Source organism: Vombatus ursinus, unplaced genomic scaffold (genome assembly GCF_900497805.2).
Source record: "Vombatus ursinus unplaced genomic scaffold, bare-nosed wombat genome assembly UNPS02014864.1, whole genome shotgun sequence".
Classification (NCBI taxonomy): domain Eukaryota; kingdom Metazoa; phylum Chordata; class Mammalia; order Diprotodontia; family Vombatidae; genus Vombatus; species Vombatus ursinus.
Window position 1 is genome coordinate 17,398,841 of NW_020954642.1, and position 22,121 is coordinate 17,420,961.

At 41.6% G+C, this 22,121-nt stretch overlaps 1 protein-coding gene across 1 annotated transcript; it reads left to right on the forward strand.

Moving 5' to 3' along the window:
• The first annotated feature begins 801 nt into the window (after positions 1–801).
• On the forward strand, positions 802–5,384 carry LOC114027948 (pyruvate dehydrogenase [acetyl-transferring]-phosphatase 2, mitochondrial-like). Its single transcript, XM_027842095.1, has 3 exons — positions 802–830; positions 1,620–1,787; positions 2,451–5,384. The coding sequence occupies exon 3, from the start codon at positions 2,506–2,508 to the stop codon at positions 4,108–4,110; it is 1,605 nt and encodes a 534-aa protein (XP_027697896.1). The 5' UTR covers positions 802–830; positions 1,620–1,787; positions 2,451–2,505; the 3' UTR covers positions 4,111–5,384.
• Positions 5,385–22,121: the final 16,737 nt, after the last annotated feature.

Genomic DNA, 22,121 nt, shown 5'->3' on the forward strand with positions numbered 1-22,121 from the left:
TGAAGAAGAATAAGCTTCCGGTGGTTCACGGAGAATGTAGGTAGGTGCCAAGCGAAGGCGCCACATTGACTAAGAAAACCACAAATTACCATTACCTATGTGGTATTGCATTATTCAGTTTGTTAAACATTTTCCGATTACATTTGAATCTGGTTCGGGCCGCGTTAATTTACTCCTGAAGGAAAGGACCAAGGGTTTCTCCTAGCGATAACAGTGCACGTGGAGCTACCCTGTGGCCTACGGTCACTGCCAGCTGACGCCGAGCGTCCCAGTGCTCTCTATTCGGGGGTCAGCGTCGCTCCGGGGTCGCTGCCGGCTGTAAGGTCGTGTCCCGTCCCCCCCCACCCCCCCCGCGGGTCCGCCCCTCCCCCCGTCCCACTCTAAGCCCTCTGGGTTCTGTTCAGACGGAGCACAGACATTCTTCCATATTTTTAAAGCCTCTCTCCTCAGCCCTGACGATCTCGGTTCCTGACATTCGCGCCCGGGATGCGGCGGGGAAGGGGTTAATGGCCGCGCCCCCGCCCCGCCCCGGCCCCGCCCAGGGCAGGCGGGGTGAGAGAGGTAAGGAGAGGGGACGAAGCCTCCGGCCACCCTCAGCCGGCCCTTCCCATTGGGCCCCGCCCCTAGCCGTCACCGGCGGGGCCGCTCCCGCTCGACCAATGGCAGGGGCGGGTGGAGGCAAGGGGGTGGGCGTTGCCGCAGCCTCTTTTTCCCTGCCGGGAGCACGGGCTAGGGTGGACTTGGAGCTGTCGGAGCGGAGAAGTCTCGGGCTCGGCCGACGGCGGCGCGCTCGCCCGGGCAGCTCGGCGACTGCGGCTCCGCGAGCTCAGGTGCGGGCGGGGTGGGGGGAGGGGGGCGCGCGCCGGGCCGGCCGTTGATCGAGGCTCCTCTGTCTCCGTCTTCGCCGCCGCCGCGGCGCCCTGACCCGGGGCTTCCCGCGGCCCCACCTCGGGCCGTCAGCGCGCGGTGGCGGTGGCTGCAGGGGAGGCAGTGGAGCCGGGGGCTGCCCGCTCCCGGGCGGGGGTGGGGTGGGCCCGCGGTCAGGGGGCGGGGCCGCGGCCGCCGGGCTGGGCTCCCCCCGGCGCCGGCCCCTGCGCGGTAAGCGCAGGAGTGACCCTCCCGTCTTACACCTAGGGAAACTGAGGCCTACCAAGGGGGGACACTGGCCCGGGGGTTGCACTGGCAGTATCGGAGTTGGGGTTCCGGCGCAGCTCTCCATGGTGCCCAGGCCAGGCAGTCAGCAATTGACCTGGTCTTAGCAGCCAAGCCTTATGCTGTGGTAGCCTTCATTCATCGTCACCATCATCATCATCATCTGCTCTCCCCTCCCCCAACTCCCGGTCTCAGCTTGTCCAAAGTCGAAGCAGCTGAGCCAGACTTGAACCCCAGTCCTCTGACCCCACTGCCTGCAGGTCGCTTTCCCCTTTGTGAGCCCGGAGTTTTATCAGGTGTAGGATGCCAGTGAGAATCTTTTGGTGGCCCTCCTCCCCTTGACTTGTCAATGACCCTTAAAACACCCCGGGGGCCAGTCTCATCTCCCCATTTTGCAGATGAGAGCACCGAGGCCCAGAGCCTGAGTCATGCAGCTGTAGACTCCAACCTATGTCTTTTCCTAACAGACCCTTCCGAGGACCAGAAGAACCTCAATCCTGAGGATTGGTGACCCTTGAGGTCCAGACTTTGGGTGTGGCTGGTGGAGTTTGCTTTTGAAGTGAGGTCAGGCTGAAGGAAGGAGCTGCCTGCCCTTTGTTCCCTCCACCTGGAGGTGATGAGTGTGGTGACCAGGGGTAAGTAAACCAGCCCTGCCTTTCCTAGGCTCCGAGCTTGACCTTTGAGGGGATTGAACCAGTTTTTCTAGGGGTCACCTAGAAATTGCCCAGTTAACTGGAGGCCTGCCCACTGGAGTCTTGGTAGTCCAGGAGCAAGTCAACTTGGACTTAGTGGTTTTTGTTTTGAAGCTTGGATGCTTTAGTTTTGAGCAAGGAACAAAATTCAGCATTTTGTGTATCTGAGTTTGGAGGATTGGGGTAGCTTTAGTGTTTAATGACTGTGAAATCTTGCCTGTCTCTCTTGCCTAAATTTATACAAGTTTAAATATATATCGAGTAGGAATATTAGGATTCACTTCATCAGCTCTTAGAGCTGGAAAGGGACCTTAGAGGTCCTTATTTTTGTTGTAGTTTCAGTCATGTCCACCATATATATATATATATATATATATATGTGACCAGCATTGTATTAACTGTGCCACCTGGCTGGGCCCAGGTAAGTTAAATGACTTGCCCAGGGTTCCACTGGTAGTCAGTTTTAGAGCTAGGACTTGAACCCTTCGTTTTCTGACTTAATGTTTTGTTCTTTTAAAGAATAGAGAAATAGTTTCGCTACATGTTTACATGCCATGTTTCAAGAATTAAATCTTCCTTAAGCTTTGAATTTTTTTTAATTTTCAGGTTTAAAGAAATCTGATTCTCCTGAAGGAATAGCCCTATCCAGTCTAATTTCATAATGTCTAGTACTGTGACCTGTTGGATTTTAAATTCAGCCAGAAGCAGCATTGCCACCTTACAAGGGAAAGGACATTTGTATTCAAGATGTGTCCAAAACAGGAATAAGTTGAAATGGAAAATTTTTTCTAAAGGGCTATTTAAATCAACAGCAGTAGACTGTGGACCACACAATAATAGCTTTTTTCTACAAAAAGCTTTCAGGCACACTTCCACTGAAGAAGATGACTTTCATTTGCAACTCACACCAGCCCAGATAAGTGAAGTCTTGAGAGCTGGTGAATCATCACATAAAATTCTCCAATATGAGGGTAAACTTCCTAATCCGGTGTTAAGGTTTGAAACTAACCAGTTGGCTGCCAACTCTCCCGTTGAGGACCGGGGAAGTGTAGTATCTTGCCTTCAGACTAAAGGAATGATGTTTGGTGTCTTTGATGGGCATGGGGGCCACGCATGTGCCCAGGCAGTAAGTGAAAGGCTCTTTTATTATGTTGCCGTGTCCTTGATGTCTCATAAAACCTTGGAGTTGTTGGAGGATGCCATAGAGTATATGAAGCCTATCCTGCCCATCCTGCAGTGGCATAAGCACCCAGGTGACAGTATTTACAAGGAAGTTACTTCTGTGCACTTTGACCACCTCCGGGTCTATTGGCAAGAGCTGCTGGACCTGCATATGGAAATGGGGCTCAGCATAAAGGAAGCTTTAACATATTCCTTCCAGAGACTGGATTCTGACATCTCTCTGGAAATTCAGGCTCCCTTGGAGAATGAAATGTTGAGAAACCTCTCCCTACAGGTTGCATTTTCTGGTGCAACAGCGTGTATGGCTCATGTTGACGGGATTCACTTGCATGTGGCGAATGCTGGGGACTGTCGAGCTATACTTGGCGTGCAGGAGGAAAATGGGGCATGGTCTTGTCTTCCCCTTACCCGAGACCATAATGCCTGGAACAAAGCTGAGCTCTTAAGGCTGAAGAAGGAACACCCAGAATCTGAGGAGAGAACTATTATTGTGGATGATAGGCTATTAGGTGTTCTCATGCCTTCCAGGGCATTTGGTGATGTCCAGTTAAAATGGAGTAAAGAATTGCAGCAGAGTGTCCTCCAGAGAGGTTTTGATACTGAGGCTTTGAATATTTATCGGTTCACCCCTCCTAACTACTACACACCCCCTTATTTGACTGCAGAACCAGAAATCACTTACCACAAATTGAGACGTCAGGATAAGTTCCTTGTCATGGCTTCTGATGGACTGTGGGACTTGCTGGGTAATGAAGATGTGGTTAGGCTTGTTGTGGAGCACCTTAAGGAGGCTAACAGGCAGAAACCTGAACTGACTGAGAAACCGGCTAATCTGGGCCTCATGCAAAGCGTATTACTGCAAAGAAAAGCCAAAGGCATCCATGCCCCTGACCAAAATGCAGCCACTCATCTAATTAGGCATGCCATTGGATGCAACGAATATGGGGAGATGGACCAGGAGAGGCTTTCGGCCATGTTGACATTGCCTGATGATTTAGCACGGATGTATAGGGATGATATCACAGTTACAGTTGTTTATTTTAATTCAGACTCAGTTGACATGTTTTGTAAGAGGAGTGAATAAGTTTCTTCCCCTCCTTGCCTACTGCAAAAGTTTATTTAAATGTTGGGATATCAAACTTTTTATGTTTAAGCTGTCGTATTTGAACTGTTAGAAATGGAAAGTGATAGTACAAATGTCTGTTGAAAATATTTAACTTAATAGATTAGGCTAAAGTTGAACATACAAGTTAGATAAAGATGGTCTCCATTGTGTTATCTGTTTCCATAAGCACAAAAGAAACCCAGTTTGAGGTTAGAGCATAGCCTAGTTTAACATATAGGTGTTTTGTTTTTTAAAAGAGTATTTAAATTAAGAAAAATCTGATCCTGAATAATGCTTGGGAGCTTGACTTATGTAAAAAAAGCCTGATTCTTGGGTCATAGTTTCTTTAAAAATGGAAGTATACCATGATCATCTTAGGTTATATCCCTGTACCTGTGAACTTAATGTTATCAGTCATGATTCACTGTTATAGACTTAATGGGCTGTGAAAGGAGTTTTCAGTATTACTGATTTGCATGGTTTACAAAGCATACTATAGGACCCTTACTCTATTCTGTATTGTAACATTTAGACTGTCCTTGTGAATACATTTTGTAATGACATGTTCTACTTATTTTTTAGGCCCTAGAAAATTGAGTATAGAAACTTGCAAATAGGTCTCTGCATGTATGCCTTAAAATATAAAGGGACGTCTAGTCCTACTTTTGCTAAGGCCTTCACGTCAAAGGCCTTTATTTGTAGAACCTTTTCCCTGCACTGCCCTCCTTTTCCCCCAAGAGTAGATAGTGGAATAATTATGCAAGTGAATTCTGATGAGATCATCAGGTTATATCTGCTTCTGGCAGAGACTTAAGTAGGCATAATTTCCCCCATCTTCCTCACGATCCGTCTACCTTGGGATATGCATCCAGCTATGAGGGTTATTCAGCTTACCTCTTAACTTTGACCAAGCCTTCTATTTGCTGTTGCTGACAACATAAAGGGGAAATGATGTGGAGGAGAAAATTCTGCATTTTTGCTTTCTTTCTGAATAGCACTTGAAGCAGGCAATTCAGAGTGTTTGGTAGATGTGACTTGCTTTTCAGTTTTATGAGGAGGAACAGACTTTCTCATGAATGTAGGATTTGAATTGAGAAGTGAAAATTAGACATGTGGAATTAGAAGCAGGATGCTGAGGGCTTGGGGTTGGGGTTGAGGTCTTGAAGACCTACTGTCAAACCCTGCCCCTGGGGGCAGCTAGGTGGCCCAGTGGATAGAGCACTGGCCTTGGAGTCAAGAGGACCTGAGTTCAAATCCAGCCTCAGACACTTACTAGTGTGACCCTAGGCAAGTTGCTTAACCCCAATTGCCTCACCAAAAGAAAAGCAAAAAAAAAAAAAAAAAAGTTAAAAAAATCAAACTCTGCCCCAAACTCTGACACTTTAGCCTTGTGACTTTGAACAAGTCATTTGACCTCTGGCTACCTACCTCCTTTGGAATCTTCCATTCATGGAAGGAGTTCCTGTCCTGGGAGTCCCCCCTATTAAGGAAATCATATAGTCAGATATATGGAATTTAAGAAGCACAAAGAAGGTGCTATTTATCTATAAATCCCTACAGAATCCTAGACTATCAGAACTGGAAGGACTTTGAGACAGGATCTGTTTCAGCCCCTATCTCTATCTAGTGCTGAGTGTAGAAATTAAACACTAGTTAAAAGGCAGTTAGTTGATGTCTGAGGTGAAGTTGTATATGTATTTAAATTTTTATTTAAAATTTAAAATTTTGCCTGTAAATCATAATGTTCTACCATGAAAAACATTCACTCCTTTGGGATGGTTTGACTTTTTTCATTCCTCTTTATGCTTTCCCTATTCTTTCCTCTAATGAAAATAGAACTCTGTAGCAAGGGGGCATTAACAGCTGAGAATGTGCCCATTGGGTGGAAACAAGGGCACTGCCACGCAACTGGTGGTGCTGTGGGTGTGATCAGAAACACCTACCACCTTTGAGTAACTAGAGGGACCTAAGAAGAATGAGTTATGAGACAAACTTGAACGAGAATTTTGAAAATTTTGAGAATTTTAGAAAATTTTGAGGTTTAAAAAGCTAACACATCTGTTCCCTCCACTCTCCCTTCACTCCAAGGAGACTTGCCCTAGTTGTATGTCTTGGGCCTAAGTTCCCCATCCCCTTTGGGCCTCTATGACTGTGGCTTGACACTAGCTTTTCCTGTTTACTTGGTAGTATTTATCAGATTATTGGACCCCTTGGCCACTGATTATGGATAAGTAGCAATTAAGGGTTTAGACAATTTATTCTCTTCCCTTTTCCACCCACCATGCTGCAAGACTGCATGTTTTTGTGACCTGTTTTAAGTTTAACATGGATTTCAGGCTGTAAGTACTCAGTAAAACTTAATGCTGCATCTAATATATTTATTCAAAATAACTGGTTACTGGTTTTAAACACTCATTTTTTTCCACCAAGGCAAATTTTGATCCCTGATGCCCATGATAGCCTTAAAATGTCAACTAGTGTGGCTTGCCTTAATTTACTTTCTTCAAGATATTGCTTGAGTCAAGGACCTGTATTTCTGGGAATATTAGTGCTGCTTCTGACTTCTGGTTTTTCAAGAAAATAAATACGAATTATTTTCCTGTCAGCAATTGAGTGTGCTGCTACTACTGATATACTTCATGTAACTACCCTTTTTCCTTTCAGCTTGCTAAAAAATGAGGATATTTGCAGGGGATGAGGGGAGTCTAAAAAAATTATAGTCTTAGAGATTGGGCTATATTTGACACTTGAGCTTAGCACTTGGGATTATAAATACAACAATTTCTTAAGTAATGTCATGTGAATCGATATCCGTAAGAATCAAGATTTAACTGCAATAATGCACTTTGCAGGCAGGATGCCTGGAGATCCTTTCTTCTGCTTTTGAGAAATTCTCTCCCATTTGGTACATTTTCTTGTGTTTCAATCTTGACTCTGGAAGGACTAACCAAAAAGTGGCTTGAAGGGCAGCTATGTGGTGGAAGTAGAGATCCGGCCTTGGAGTCAGGAGGACCCGAGTTCAAATCTGGCCTCAAATGCATGACACTTACTAGCTGTGTGACCCTGGGCAAGTCACTTAGCCCTGATTACCTCACTAAAAAGCAAAAAAAAAAAAAAAGTGGCTTGTATTCCGTTGTGGGGATGGTTGTGAACATTATATCCAACCTGCCAAACATCTGTAGATGTCAAGCAAAAGATTGGTTTGCTCTAGAACAGTGAAACCTTTGGATTGAAAGAACTGAATCATATTTGTTAGAATACTTCAGCCTCATTGGAACCATGCACTCAGCTGCTGATTTACCTTCTCTGGCATGTATTTGTGTTGGAACTGTTGTGGGATGGGAGGTTAGCAATAAAGTTCTTACCTAGGAGAAAAATTAAAATGTCTGAAGCCTACTGGACCATGTTTCTCAGCTTGTTTTTAGAGCTTTCAAGATTATCTTGTATTTCAGTAGCGGTAAAGTAGGATTCAAGTGGTATTGAAAGTTTGTTTTAATTTGGATATAGACTTTGCAAACATAATTTGGTGCTTAACATTCTTAAAATTTCACATGTAAAACTCAGTGTTTGCAATAATACTTAGGAAATTTTTATTTGTAAATTTTTTTCATTGGTTACTGATAATGGTGATGAACCGAGAATTGTCAGGGATGATGGTACTAATTGGAAATTCTAACTAATGTGGCCAATTAAGTTCAGTGTTAGCTGTCCAAACAAAGTTATGTGATGCCGCTGACCTATAAAGTGTGTACAGAAGCACATAATATAAAAGCACATTCTAAATTAAATGCTTTTTCCCAAATTCTTCCCCTAGTGTTGATTTAGATGCAGATGCTAATGACTTTTCCGTTAGTAAACATTTAAAAAGTGGAATCTTTAATGACTGAGATGAAAGATTTTTAGGCAATCTTTCTGAATATGAGGAAAGAACTGGGGCAATTTCCAACCTTCTGATAGTCCCGTTAATGCGAATGTACTAATAGCCCTCACTTTGCTGATAATTCTTATAGGAAACACAGTAACAGCACAGCATTTCCTTAGCTATTTTTTAGAAGCCCAGATAGTTCCCGATATTACTTTCTCCTGGGTCACAATAACTCAGTCAAAAGTCCTTTGAAGTATCGGTTTTGGGGAAGCAATAGCTGTTACAGGGCTTGTATTCAGTAGGAAGAGATGTCCTCATCACTGTGTACGTGAAATGTGATTTGACCACATGTACTAAGGAAGCACTTTCTAGTGGACTTGCATATCTTTATCTCCAGATTCCTCAGGCACCTGCCAGTTTAACTTGCCGTGGAGAAAACAATTGTCCTATTTTGTTAAGAATTTACTGTGTTGGAAGAAATGATTAACAATGCTCTTAATAATTTCTGAAATTTGTATTTGTTGTATACAGATGTTCATATGACACTGGTTTTTTTCTAACTTGCAAATATTTAAATGAGCAACTTGTGAATAAAGTGGCAAAACTACTCTTGGCCCTTGCATGGTGTTTTGTTTTTGTTATTTTTTTGGGATACTGCCTTTTTTTGGCAAATAAAAAATTTCCAGGTAAATAGATTCTGTGAGGTTTAGTTTCACTATCTTTATTTGACCCTGGAAATTTTAACAGATTGTTCAAGTCTATCCTTAAGAGAAGTTAGATGGATACTCTGTACTTGCTGGCTCAAAGCACAAGTTGTCATTATAGCGTTTGCCCTTCTTGCTTTAATGTTCAATTTAGTAACCTGAAATGAGAGAGCAATTGGATACAAGAGGGCTTTATTTAAGGGACAAACAAATCCTCTTAATTGCCTGTGAGGCCGATGAGAACCCACTCATGTGCTTTGACTAAGATTTTACTGAATTTTTCTGTTGCTTTATCGGTTGGAAATCTCTCCAATGCCATATAATTACAGTGTGGCGTCCTCTTAGTGTAGGCGTCTTTGGAGGGACTCAAGGAAGGCTCCTTTACTCCATTCTTCCATTCATGCCTCAACTTGGCAGAGGGCATTACAAACAACTAAGAGTTGATTAGTTTTGAGTTTCCTTGAAAATAACTACATCACTGTTTTAAGAATCCAAGATTTTCATCTGTGTGAGGGGTCCTCTCTCTTGATACAGATCACTGGTTCTCCATGCCTTAGTTTAATGAATTATTGTGACCAGAAAAATTTATCTCCTACTTGCCAATCATCTGGTCAACTGTGGTCTCATGAACATTCCTAGCTGTTCCTCAGTCAGCAGATGGAATCTGTCCCTGCGTCCATACTCCAAGTCTCTCCGGCTTGGTATTGCTACATAAATATCAAGTATTAATGTATGAAAGATGACAAAGCACTTAGAAAATGCTTGTTGACTGACCTTTCAAAAAACTCAGGGTCATCACCCTTCCCACTTATGTATTGTCTTTCTCCCTTAGGGAAAAGGGTAGGGACTGAACTTTCTGCTTGTATTGGTATTCTCAGCCCTTCACCAAGGCCATGTAGTAAAGTGCTTAATAAATTCTTGTGGACTTTTCTAAAAATTAGATTCATGAAAGAGAAAGACCATCTGTCCTCTGATCCTGTAAAATAAAACCCTAATCTTACAATAGTCAACTATTGTAATGGAATTCATTCTGAACAGTGAATGTGTAGCTGGGAAACTGCCTGAAAGATTATCTCCCCATTTTACAGATTAGAAAACAAGAGTCCTAAGAGAATGAAAGTGACCTTTTCAGTGTTTCATAAGTAGTGAGTCAGGGAGTTAGGATTTGAATCCAGGATCTCTTGACTCCCAACCCAGTGTTCTTTTGAACAGAGCAGGTCCTCTAATCAGCAAATCCAGAGCTTCCACTACTATGCCACACCACCTGCTTATCAGGAGTCATCCAGAGCTAGTGTTTTCAGTAAAGGGGACAGAAGGGCTCATTGTAACTAAGGTCAGAGAACCATAAATTGGAAGTGTAACCTGTGGCACTCCTAACAGGAAGTGCCACTTCGGATTTACGAAGATGGGGTGCGTCCCAAGGGGGCTGAAGCCAGTCTGGTGGTAGATTACTTGGTGTTAGTGCTGTGTTCATTTCCCAGTCCTCTGTGCCCTTGGAAGGCTTTTTGGGTTTAAATCTGCTTTCAATGCTGTCACATGTGCAGTAGATTTTCTGTGTGACAGGGGCATCCAAGTACAGCTTCTTGAAAAGGCGATCCTCACCTTATGACTAGTTGGCTCTGTGCCAAAAGCAGTGCAAATGCTTTCACTTTCAAATTAATTGAAACTGAAAGGCCTCTATTTAATGTTTATTTATTTTGGTAATTATTCAAGCAAGGAGGCTGCATGGTATAGAGCAAATAGCACTGGATTTGGAGTCAGTCAATAAACAGTAAGTGCCTGCTATGTGCCAAGCACTGTGCTAAGTGCTGGGGATACAAGGAGGCTAAAGATAATCCCTGCCCTCAAGGAGCTTACTATCTAATGGGGAAGACAACAGGCAAACAGATACATGTACAAGCAAGCTGAATACAGGATAAATAGGAAATAATAGAAGTGAGACTAGAATTAAGAGAAGTTGAGGAAGGAAGGCTTCAAAATCTCAGCTCCAACATTTACCAGCTGAATCACCTTGGGCAAACCACTTAAATCTTTCTGAGCCTTAATTTTCTGATCTGTTAAATGGGAAGCTTAGTCTTTGTACTACTTACTTGACATGATTATTATGAGGATCATATTCTCTCTCAATAGATCTATATAGATCTCTATAGATATAGATAGGTATCTATATTTGCAAAAGTGCTTTGTAAACTATTGTGTACTATAGAAATGTGAACTGTTGTTAATGATTATTTACAATAATCTCATCTCTTAGGCCTTTTTCTTCAGTTGATTACAAGACTCACTTTGACTCTTGGAGACCAGAGACCAGAGATCAGCAAATAATTTTATGTTGTTATTGTTATTGGGTCATTTCAGTCATATCCTACTCTTTGTGATCTCATTGGGAGTTTTCTTGGCAAAGAAACTGGAATGGTTTGCCATTTTCTTCTCTAGTTCATTTTATAGATGTGGAACTGAGGCAGGGTTAAGTGACTTGCCCAGGGTCACACAGCTAGTGAATGTCAGAGGCTGGATTTGAACTCATGAAGATAATTCTTCCTAACTTTACAAACCAAGTGGAAGTTGTGCTGGATACTCAAAGCTCATGAATAACCTTCTGGACCACTTGCCACAAGCTAACTTTAGGTTCCTAAACCAAGCCTATGTGCATGCCAATGAACTAAAGTTTTCCCATCTGCTAAGAAGATCTTTCTAAAGTCTCATTTGGTTGATTTCCCACATATCCACTCCAGACCTAATCACTGTATGGTAATTTTTTCTGTTCCCTTCTATCCAAAGAATATATTTTAGTCTGCACCCTGATTCTATCACCTTTCTTCCAGGAGGTGGATAGTTGGTCCTTCAGCCAGTCAATGGCTAGCTGCCTTATAATTTCATTAGCCAGTCACCAAGTATTTATTACTCTATATTCCAGGCATTGTGCTAAGTGCTGGTGATACAAAGAAAGGCAAAAACATGAAGCCTGCTCTCAAGGAGCTCACATTCTGATGAGGGAGATGACACACAACTCTGCATGTAAGAGATATACAGCATAAATGGAAGGTAATTTTAGAGAGAAGGGAGTGGGTAGGGAGACCAGGAAAGGTTTCCCATAGAAGGTGGGGTTTTAATTGAGTCTTGAAGGAATCCAAGGATTGGATGTATGTGGAGATCACATTTTAGACATGGTGGACAGCCAGTAGAAATACGTGGAGTGCCATATGTGAGGAATAGCAAGAAGCCCAGTGTGGTTGGATTACACACCCAATAAATTGTAAGAAAACTAGAAAGGGGCTAGGTAGAAGGGCTTGAAATGTCATGGCCCACCATTTCACCATATCCCAACTCATCCTGTCCTAGCTAAACCCAATTTAATGGATCACATAGATGGAGGAGCTCTTCCATACCTCCTCAAGAAGCAATAAACACTTCCTTACATTTCCATTACCAACTGGGAATGGACACTCCTTGTTCCATACCTTTTATAAGCTGTTAATATGGTCACTTGGATGTGAACCACTCAGTGACTACAGTAAAGACTAAAATGGGCTTGTCTTGCCCCAATCCTTACACTTATTTCCAGACAGTTGACAAAGGTTGTCCCTGGCATCTATTGTTTCTTCTTTACTTGGATGGCCATTACATTACTTTAAGTCTCAGCACTTTTCACTTGTACTATTCCAATGGCCAGTCATAGGAGGGCTACATAAGCTTTGAAGTCCATTTGGACAGTGTATCAGTTGAACCCTCTGCTCGTGGTCATAAGGATTGGGATCCTTGGCCAATTCCTGTTACAGATAAAATACAAACCCCTTAGCCTCATGTGTAAAATCTATCATAGTCTAGATTTGACCTACTTTTTCACATTACTTTCCTTCATATACTCTATGTTCCCACTAAACTAATCTACTGGCTGCTTTCTGAATCCATCATTCCTTCTTCCCAGGCTGTATTCCATGTGTAGAATATACTCTCTCTTCATTCCCTCCTCTTAACCCTCAGCTTCCTTCCACTCTCAGCTCACAGAATTACAGAATTTGAAAGCTGGGCATCTAGTCTAACTAATGTCTGAAAGGAATTCCCACCATAACATTCCTAGCAGGAAGTCACACGGACTCTTCTTGAAGAGCTCCAAGTAGGTGGAAAACATTACTTCTCAAGGCAGCCCTTGAGAATGTTGGACAGCTCCAATTCTTAGGAAGCTTTTCTGGACTTCTAATCAAGAGCCATCTTCCTGTGTGAAACCCTGTTTGACTCCCACATTCCAGGTGTTGTGCTAGGTCTCTCCTTAAAGTAGCTTGTCTTTACTTAGCTGTTTATTTGCTCTATTGCCCAGTATCATGTAAGTTCCTTATGGCAGGGATTATTTTAAAATTTTGTCTTTGTGTCCTCATCACCTAGCATGGTCCCTTGCATGTGTACTTTTTTTTTTTGCATGTATACTTTAAAAAATATTTTTTGAGTTGAATTATTTTCATGGAGGGAGTGAAGAAAATGATGATTTTGTGGGGAAAGAGGGACAGAAGGAGAAACCACCACCTTAGTGGCATGGAAAAAGCCCTGGATTTGGACGAAGAATATTTGGGTTTGAAACCTGGTTTTACTAAAAACTAGTTGTGTGCTGGGAAGATGGAGTTCAGTCCTACTTTGGATATGTAGGGGAACGAAGTGGTGCAGGTCAGGAACTCCTGACCTCAAATCCTTAGACTTTACTTACAAGCTGTGTGACCCTGGACAAGTCACTTAACTACTATTTGCCTCAGTTTCCTGATCTGTTAAATGTGGATAATAACAGCATCTACCTCCCAGGGTTGTTGTGAGATAATATTTGTAAAGCATTTAACACAGTGCCTGGCACATAGTAAGTACCATATAAATATTAGTTACCTATCTAACTTTAGCAGGTATGTGACATTTATCTTATTTTATTTTTGAAATTTTCTTTTTTTGAAAAAAAAGTGATAATAATAAAGTCTGAATTTTTTTCCCAAGCATTTAGTATCTTCTTTTCTTTCAGACACTTGGAGAATTCATCCCTGAAAATGCTCAAAATTATCACCTACAGCACAGACCTCTTCTTTGTTTACTTAGTCTAGTATAGCTATTCTAAACCACATTGTTTACAATTACATTATATTATTGGTGTCATTTCTATTTACTTCATGAAACATATCAGGGACTATGGTGTTGGAGTCCAAATGCAGTGGGCTTCACTTTCATTGAGAAGCAAATTGTTATAGAAATTTTTTGTGGATCCATTCCAGTTTTTATACACTTTGTTGTCCTTCAATTTTTATCTATAAATATTCCAGGGATGATTTTCCTTCATTGTGTCTTGTGCCAAGCTTTTTTCAAACTTGTTTTTACTTTCATTGCCTCTAATTATTTTATGAGGCAATACTACTCATAGTCTTCTCCATTCTCCTCAAAGATTTTACAAGCAAGTTTATATTCTACATTGGTGTTTTCTTTGTTTGCTATTTCTCTCTGCTTGGCAAAGATATCATGGGTTTGCTGGCTGAGTGGTTTCCAGGCTCTCTTGTTCACTTTGTTGTAGCAATTGATTTACATTGGTTAACCTTTTTTAGCAAATGACCAGAGACAGGTTGATGCCTATTCTTTTATCCATTTCCCATTGGTCAGTCTCAGCTCATTTAAATAGCCCATGTTGGAGTTGCCTCATTTACTTGTGGTATTTTGTTATTACTTCTAATCTAACTTGAAATCACTTTTGATCTTTGTTCTAAATTGGTGTTCCAGTTGTACATAGACAGTTGATTTAGAAATGACTCCTACATTGGTAACCAGTTGTTTGTTGTCTGTTAAAATATAATCAGTTTCATTTTAGCGATGTTACTTGGTAATCATGAGAAATTAGTATAGTCGATTTTATCTTGAATCCAAAGGCAATAAGAACTATCATCCCATGAGATTCTTGGTCATTTCTTGTTGCAGTGCTCATGGAAATCACTTGCAAAGATACCACCATGAAAACAATTGCAGCTTATGTGCTATCAGCTATCGCAGAGGAACCAAGGAAGAAGAGAAATTCTATAAAAACTTGGTAAGATCCTCTAAACCAGAGGTTTCCAAACTTATTTGGCCTACTGCCCCCTTTAAAAAAATTAGTGCCCCCCCCCAGAAATCTACTTTCTTTAACCCTTTAACAGTTTTTTAAAATTTGCATCATTTAAAAATATAAAATATATTTTTTAAAATGACACATCTTAAATTTAATAACTTATTGTAAATTTGTTTTTTTTCCTGCATTGAAATTTTGATGATGCAATATTGCAACATGTAACTGTATAGTGTTGTATTGTAAACAAGTCATTACATGCATAAATTGCTGCCAATACACACTGGACTTCCAACAATACTGATACACTTGCCTGTCAACACTTACTTGTTAAGACCTATTGGTGAACTTGACCACTGAGTCATTATAACTTGCATTTTATGTGTTTATTTGGAAAATAATGTAATCACTATGACTTTAACTCTGTTACACAACAGATGAAATGTGTACGAACAATTAAAAAAATTTTCTTCTCTTTCCTTATGTTTCCATTGTCCCCTTATTTTTATTCAATGCCCCCCAATTGCACCTACTACACCCCCCCTCATTGTGCCCCCAGGGGACGGTATCACTCACTTTGGGAACCTATGCCTAAATTAAATAAGTCTATACTTTAATACTTGGTGAACTACAGTAAAAAATGATGGAAAATTTAGTTTAGCAGTAAGAAACCAAAAGATGCCACAGGCTTATAGATTACACAAAAGGAAATAACAAAAATTTATTCACCCTGAAATATAATAGGACTTTAAATTTTGACTTTCCTAGAGGTAGTTATATTTTAACCAGGCTTTAAGCCAAGTGAAGGAATAATGGGATTAAATTTCTTACAAAACAGAATTCAGCAAATACGTACTTAGTGTCTATTATTTGTAAGGCATTGTGGTAGACTGTAGGGATAAAAAACACACACAGTTCCTACCCTCAGGGAGCTGACATTCTCTAAAGGGGATACATCTGACAAACAGATAAGTAAATAAAAGGTAATTTGTGGAGGCAGAAATCACTGCCATCTGGGATGGGAGGATAAGGTAAGACTTCAGGGGGGCTGGTATCTGAGCTGAGCTTTGAAGGAAGATTAGGATTCTAAGAGGGTCTATGGGAACGCATGGAGGCCAAACTTGGATCATAAGTTTAGAATTGTTGTTGTTTCATAGTTGTTCAGTTGTGTTCAACTCTCCGTGAACCCATTTGTCGTCTTCTTGGCAAAGATATTGGAGTGGTTTACCATTACTTCTCTAGCTCATTTTATAGTTGAAGAAACTGAGGCAAACAGGATTAAGTGACTTGCCCAGGTTTCACACAGCTAGTAGGTGTCTGAGGCTGATTTGAACTCAGGAAGATGAGTCTTCCTGACTCCAGGCCTCCATTCTAACCACTGTGCCACCTAGTTGCCTTCAGTTTGGGATTATGTTGACAGAATGATTTGGCCAATATAAATCAGTTTGCTTTTCTCAGTTTCTTTTCATGGTTATATTAGCTAGCAATGGGTGTCCCACAGGGCTGGATCCTGGGCCCTCTTCTCTTATTTTGTTTGGAGATATCTGCTGCCAAACATTCAATTATTTTCTATTTCTATGCTGGTGATTCTCAAAATTGACTTATCTAACCTTAACTTTTCTGCTGCCCTCAAGTTTCAGATCTACAAATGCCCATTAGATATCTCAAACTGAGTGTCCAGTAGACATCTTAAACTCAACATGTCCAAAACTGAAATCATCTTTCCCCCAAATTCTCCCTTCTCTAGACTTCCCTATTAACTGTCAAGGGTACCAACATCCTCTCAGTTATAACTCAGTCATCAAGAGTTATCTCCACTCCCCTCACACACAGACACTGTCCCCTCCCATTCCATATCCAATCTGTTGCCAAGACTTGTCAATTTTGCTTTTTTTTTTTTGTGAGGCAATAGTGAGGGGTTAAGTGACTTGCCCAGGGTTACCCAGCTAGTAAGGGTCAGGTGTCTGGTCTGAGACCAGATTTGAACTCAGGTCCTCCTGACTCTAGGGCTGGTGCTCTATCCACTGCACCACCTATCTGCCCACAATTTTACCTTTGTAACATCCGTCCCATACCAGTCTCTCTTTTCTCTGATATTGCCATCATTCTGGTACAGGCCTTTATCTCCTCACTCCTGGGCCATTGCCATTGTCTGCTGGTTTTTCTGTTTACACACTCCCCACTTCAGTTTATCCTCCACTCAACTGTCAAAGTGATTGTCCTAAAACACAAGCTGATGTCACCCCTCTACTCAATACACTTCAGTGGCTCCCTATCATCTGTAGAACTAAATATAAAATCCTCTGCAGGCGTCCAAAGCCCTTTATAACTTACCTCCCCACCCCCATCCCTTCTAGTCTTCTTACACCTTGTATCCCCCTCATGCATTCTTTGATCTAACAACACTGGCTTCCTCCTGTTCCTCCAAACATGACATTCCATCTTCTGACTCTATCCCAACCCCGACCCGTTCTTGAAATGTTCCCTCTCCTCATCTCTGCCTCCTGGTTTCTATGGCTTTCTTCAAGACCCAGCAAAAATCCCACCTTTTACAGGAAGACTTTCTCAATCCTTCTTAATTCTAGTGCCTTCCCACTGCTGATTATCTCCTATTTATAGCCGGTTTGTTCATAGTTGTTTGCATATTGTCTCCCCCATCAGATTGTAAGCTCCTGTTTTTTGCCTTTCTTTGTATCCTAATTGCTTAGTACAGTGCCTGCACATAGCAGGTATACACTTAGTAAGCACAATGTTTATTGACTGACTGTTTACCTTTTATCACGTCTCAGTTCTTTCCAAGAACTAAGCCCAATCTGAGCCTCTCCTAGATATTTGAACATTTGCATAAGAGTTATTAGTTTCTCCTAGGTTCTTTCCTCCAGAATAAAATTCAGCACCTAAAAAAAGAATTTATTAAATGCTTACTATATGCTATGTTTTGAGTTAGACACTGGGGTAAAAAAATTATACCAAGAAAACAGAGCTGCCATTGCAGGAGTAGGGATAGAAAAAAATAACTATATTAAAAGTTGTAATGCTTTACATGACAAATGCATAAGATGTGTCCAAATAAAAGGCAGGAATGATTTGTTATTGGTTTATTGTTGTTTGTCCTTTGTTTTCAAAGAGGACCAATGACATCACAAGGTAATGGCTTGATTCCAGTCAATTGCATTTGAGTGAGGCAGAGTTGCACAAAATCATCAATCTCACTCTCTCTTCCAGAGTCATCAGTGTCCAGAGGCAGGGAAAAAGTCAAGATGACTGAGATGGCCTAGGACACAGTGAATAATGTTTTTGGTGTCTTTGATGCCTGACCAAATTCTAAGCACTCCACAGCATCTGCTTCAGCTACCTTTGTGGCCATTGGAACAAATTGTTGTCATCCACTCATTCTGCCAGGGAAAGTCTTCAAATGCTTGGGGTAGATACCCCCCAATTCACCAATCTGTTACCCTCAGTTACCTTTAACTTGATTTAGTCCATCTGTTGAGACAGTTTTCCCTGGGTGGCCATTTGGCATGCTACAGCTTCTTGGAGCTGCAGGTGAGAGTTGGGTGACAGGTGGACACCAAAGTCAGATGAATAGCCCTGAAGGACTGGGCAAGCCCTCACACCAGAGGCGCTGGTCCTCCCTGAACACCCCACAGTCCACATACTTTGTGATCCAATGACAGTGGCCTCCTTGCTATTCCTCAAACAAGACACTCCATCTTTTTTCTTAGTGCATTTTCCCTGGCTGTCTTTCATGCTTGAAATGCTCCCTCTCCTCACTTCCATCTCCTGGCTTCCTTGGCTTTCTTAATGTGTCAGTTAAAATCTTACCTTTTATGAGAGGCCTTTCTTAGTCCTCTTAATGCTTCCCTTTGAGAGGGTTTTAATTTATCCTATTAAACCTCAATACCGCACTAAGACTTTTGGGACACCCTGTATATCCTATTTATATGTAGTTGTTAACATGTTATTTCCCTCTACTAGATTGTGAGATCCTTGAGGGCAGGGGCTATCTTTTGATTTACTTTGTATCCCTAGCACTTAGTAACACATTGGCTGGCATACAGTAGATGTCTCATAAATGCTTACTGATTTGATTTGTTTTTCCCGTTAGAATGTGAGTTCTTTCAGATCACAGACTGTCTCTTTACTGGTTGCACCCCACCCCCACCTCCCAGCTCTTAGCACAGTGCTTTACACTTAGTAAGCACTTAATAAGAGCTTTATTCAGTTATCCATTTCTAGAATAAGGCATGAATATTTCCAAAGATCAAAGTTTTAGAGCTAGACAGAATAAACATGAAGGAACTGAGGGGCAGAGAGGTTAAATGATTTGCCTTAGGTCAGAGGTAGAAAGGGGCAGAACTGGCACGTTCAGCCTAGTTCCCTGACTCCAAGTTAGAATTGTTTCTATTGGACCCCATTTCCTCCTGATCTTACCTATTCCTTTATGCGATTGATGCTTTGTCTCCTTCCCCTTTCCCCATCTGGTGTTAAGGATAGAGGGATGGGTAATCCATCTCCAAAGGAATACACAGACCCTGAAATTGTGAAATGAGAGAGATGATCCCACCCAGCACCCCCAGGGAAGGTTCAGTCCCTTTACACCGCCTTAGTCCTTTACTTTGACACAATGATCTCACCATGTAATCAGCACAAGATTTTTATCTTCACTAAATGGCTCAGATTCTGTTGTTTGTCCTTAATTCTTGAAGGGGACCATGACATCAGGAATGTGATGCCGTGGCTTGTAAGTGAACTGGATTTAAGTAAGGCAGGGCTGTGCAAAGTCATCAGCCTTACTCTCCCTTCCTGAGCACTTGGGCCACTGGGTCCATTGGCAAGATATAGATCAGGGCAACTGGAGATGTCCCTGGATGCAGTGGGAGACCTTGGCCTTTTTAAGCTAAGGTCTTTCCCAGGTCTCAGTTTGATTTAGGCAATGCCCATTCAGTGATTAAGTCTAGGTAAGAAATGAGGCAAAGAATGGCCTCTTTAACCTAGTTAAAAAAAAAAAAAAGTCTGGGAAGACCCTCAGGGTTTCTGGCCAAAACAGAAACAATTTCTATTTACATTCACTCTGAGCCAATCAGGGCCAAACAATGACCAGGTGGAGCTTGGCCTGGGCCCTACTGTTGGCCAATTGATGAGAGTCCGAGTGATTTGAGTTTAAGGCCTGGTTCTTAAGAAAGAAATCTAGCCAGTAATTCCCAAGATATTAGATTTCAAAGGAAGGACACAGATATTGGAGCAGACGTGCCTCAGATCAGAGGGAACTGTAAAAATTTTACTAACTGAAATGCAGTCAATCAGTCCCACTGTTTAGAAACAGGGACTACATCTGAATTTAAGAAACAAACCAAACTAAACTATTAACACTGTGGTTTTGGAGGAGTGTCATTCCCTTTTCATAGAATGCTTTGGTCATAGAGGACTTTAGGAAGAGATTTCCTTGGGAGTCATTTCTTTTAAAAATAACAAAACTCTTATGTGTAGTGGGAACTAATGAAACAAATATAAAATTCTTTTTCAAAACAATGTTTGAGGGGCAGCTAGGTGGTGCAGTGGTTAGAGCACTGGCCCTGGAGTCAGGCGGACCTGAGTTCAAATCTGGCCTCAGACACATAACATTTACTAGCTGTATGACCCTGGGCAAGTCACTTAACCCCATTACCTAGTGCAAACAAAATCAAACAAAAAACAATGTTTGAGAGATTCAAAGGCTAAATATTCACTTATTGCTTGCAAAGACTGGGAAAAACTTAATGAAGGAAATACCTGTGCTTGAAAGGAAAGGAGGGATTTCAACCAGGTTGGAGGGAAGAATCCTGTGAGGACTGGATGACCATTAACAGGGAGATGGGGAAAGGATAAGATTCCTATCTGAGAACAATAAACAGTTTGTCTGGAACATAAACTGTGTGAACGGGAATGGACAAAGAATCTTTGTTTTTACCTAGTTATAGTTTTGAACTTTCACCTAAAAAAAGTTTGTAGTTGAACATTGATATTGTCCACTCTTTCTTAATTCCTGCAGTTCAAAGGAAAGTTCCCAGATTTCCGGGACTCACGTGTGTTTTCTGCAAGGTTCACCTTAGTCTCCCTGAATGTCTGTCTTTTGCCCATTTTCACCCCTGGTTTGCTTGTGTGTTCATAAACTGTCTTAAATGATGCCTCTTGAAGGGATTTTTTTTGGGGCAAATGACTCCACTTAGCAACCAGTAATTTTCTAAGATGCAGTTGTACACTGAACCCCTCTCAGCAAAAAGACTGCTTTTCTCAAACGAGAGGAGTATTTCATGAATGCTAAGAAAACACTGGATTTGGAGTGAGAGAATCCTCATCTCAGTTTCCTCATCCTGAAAACATGGTTAATAACTGTGGTCCTTACTTCATAGGGTTGTTGTGAGGATCAATAAAATAAATGTATGGAAAGTCTTTTTTCAAGCCTTTAAATGCATCTGTGTATCTATTACTTATTATTACCATTCAATTAGCAAATAATTATTGTGCTCTCCCCAAAAAGAGAGGGAGCTATTTGTCTCAGTGGTAGGGGGGTCTCGTATAAGTTTTTGCCTGTATATTTTTGGTTAGTATTCAGTGAAACTGTTATATACTATTAGTTCACATTAGACTGAGCAGGGCCTATTTTTTGCTTTTCTTAATATTCCCAGCACTTAGCAAGAGTGCTTAATAAATGCTTGTTGACTGACTGACATTTCTGTACCCTATTGCCCATTTCCTGACATGGGATATTTCCTTCCTATGTTTTTCTACAGTATTTCTGCTCACAGGTTTTGTTTTTTGTTTTTTTTGCTTTTTTTAAACAAGGTGTACATTGACATATTCTCATTGCTAACAGAGGTTGTGTGGTTTGTCTTTTGTTCCCAAAGAGGAGCATGACATTAGGGAGATGATGACATGATTTGCAATTGAATTGAATTTGAGTGATTGAGGGCTGTGCAAGTCACCAACCTCACTCCCTTCTCTGGAGCCATCTGGGTTCAGTGGTCAGATATTGATCAGGAAGTCTAGAGATGGCCCAGGATGCAGTGGGAGACCTTGGCCTTTTTAAACTAAGGTCTTGGGGCAGCTAGGTAGTGCAGTAGATACAGCACTGGCCCTGGATTCAGGAGGACCTGAGTTCAAATCTGGCCTCAGACACATAATACTAGCTGTGTGACCCTGGGCAAGTCACTTAACCCCATTGCCTAACCAAAAAAAAAAAAAAAATTGGGGGGCAGCTAGGTGGCACAGTGGATAGAGCACTGGCCCTGGATTCAGGAGGACCTGAGTTCAAATCTGGCCTCAGACACATAACACTTACTAGCTGTGTGACCTTCAGCAAGTCATTTAACCCCCATTG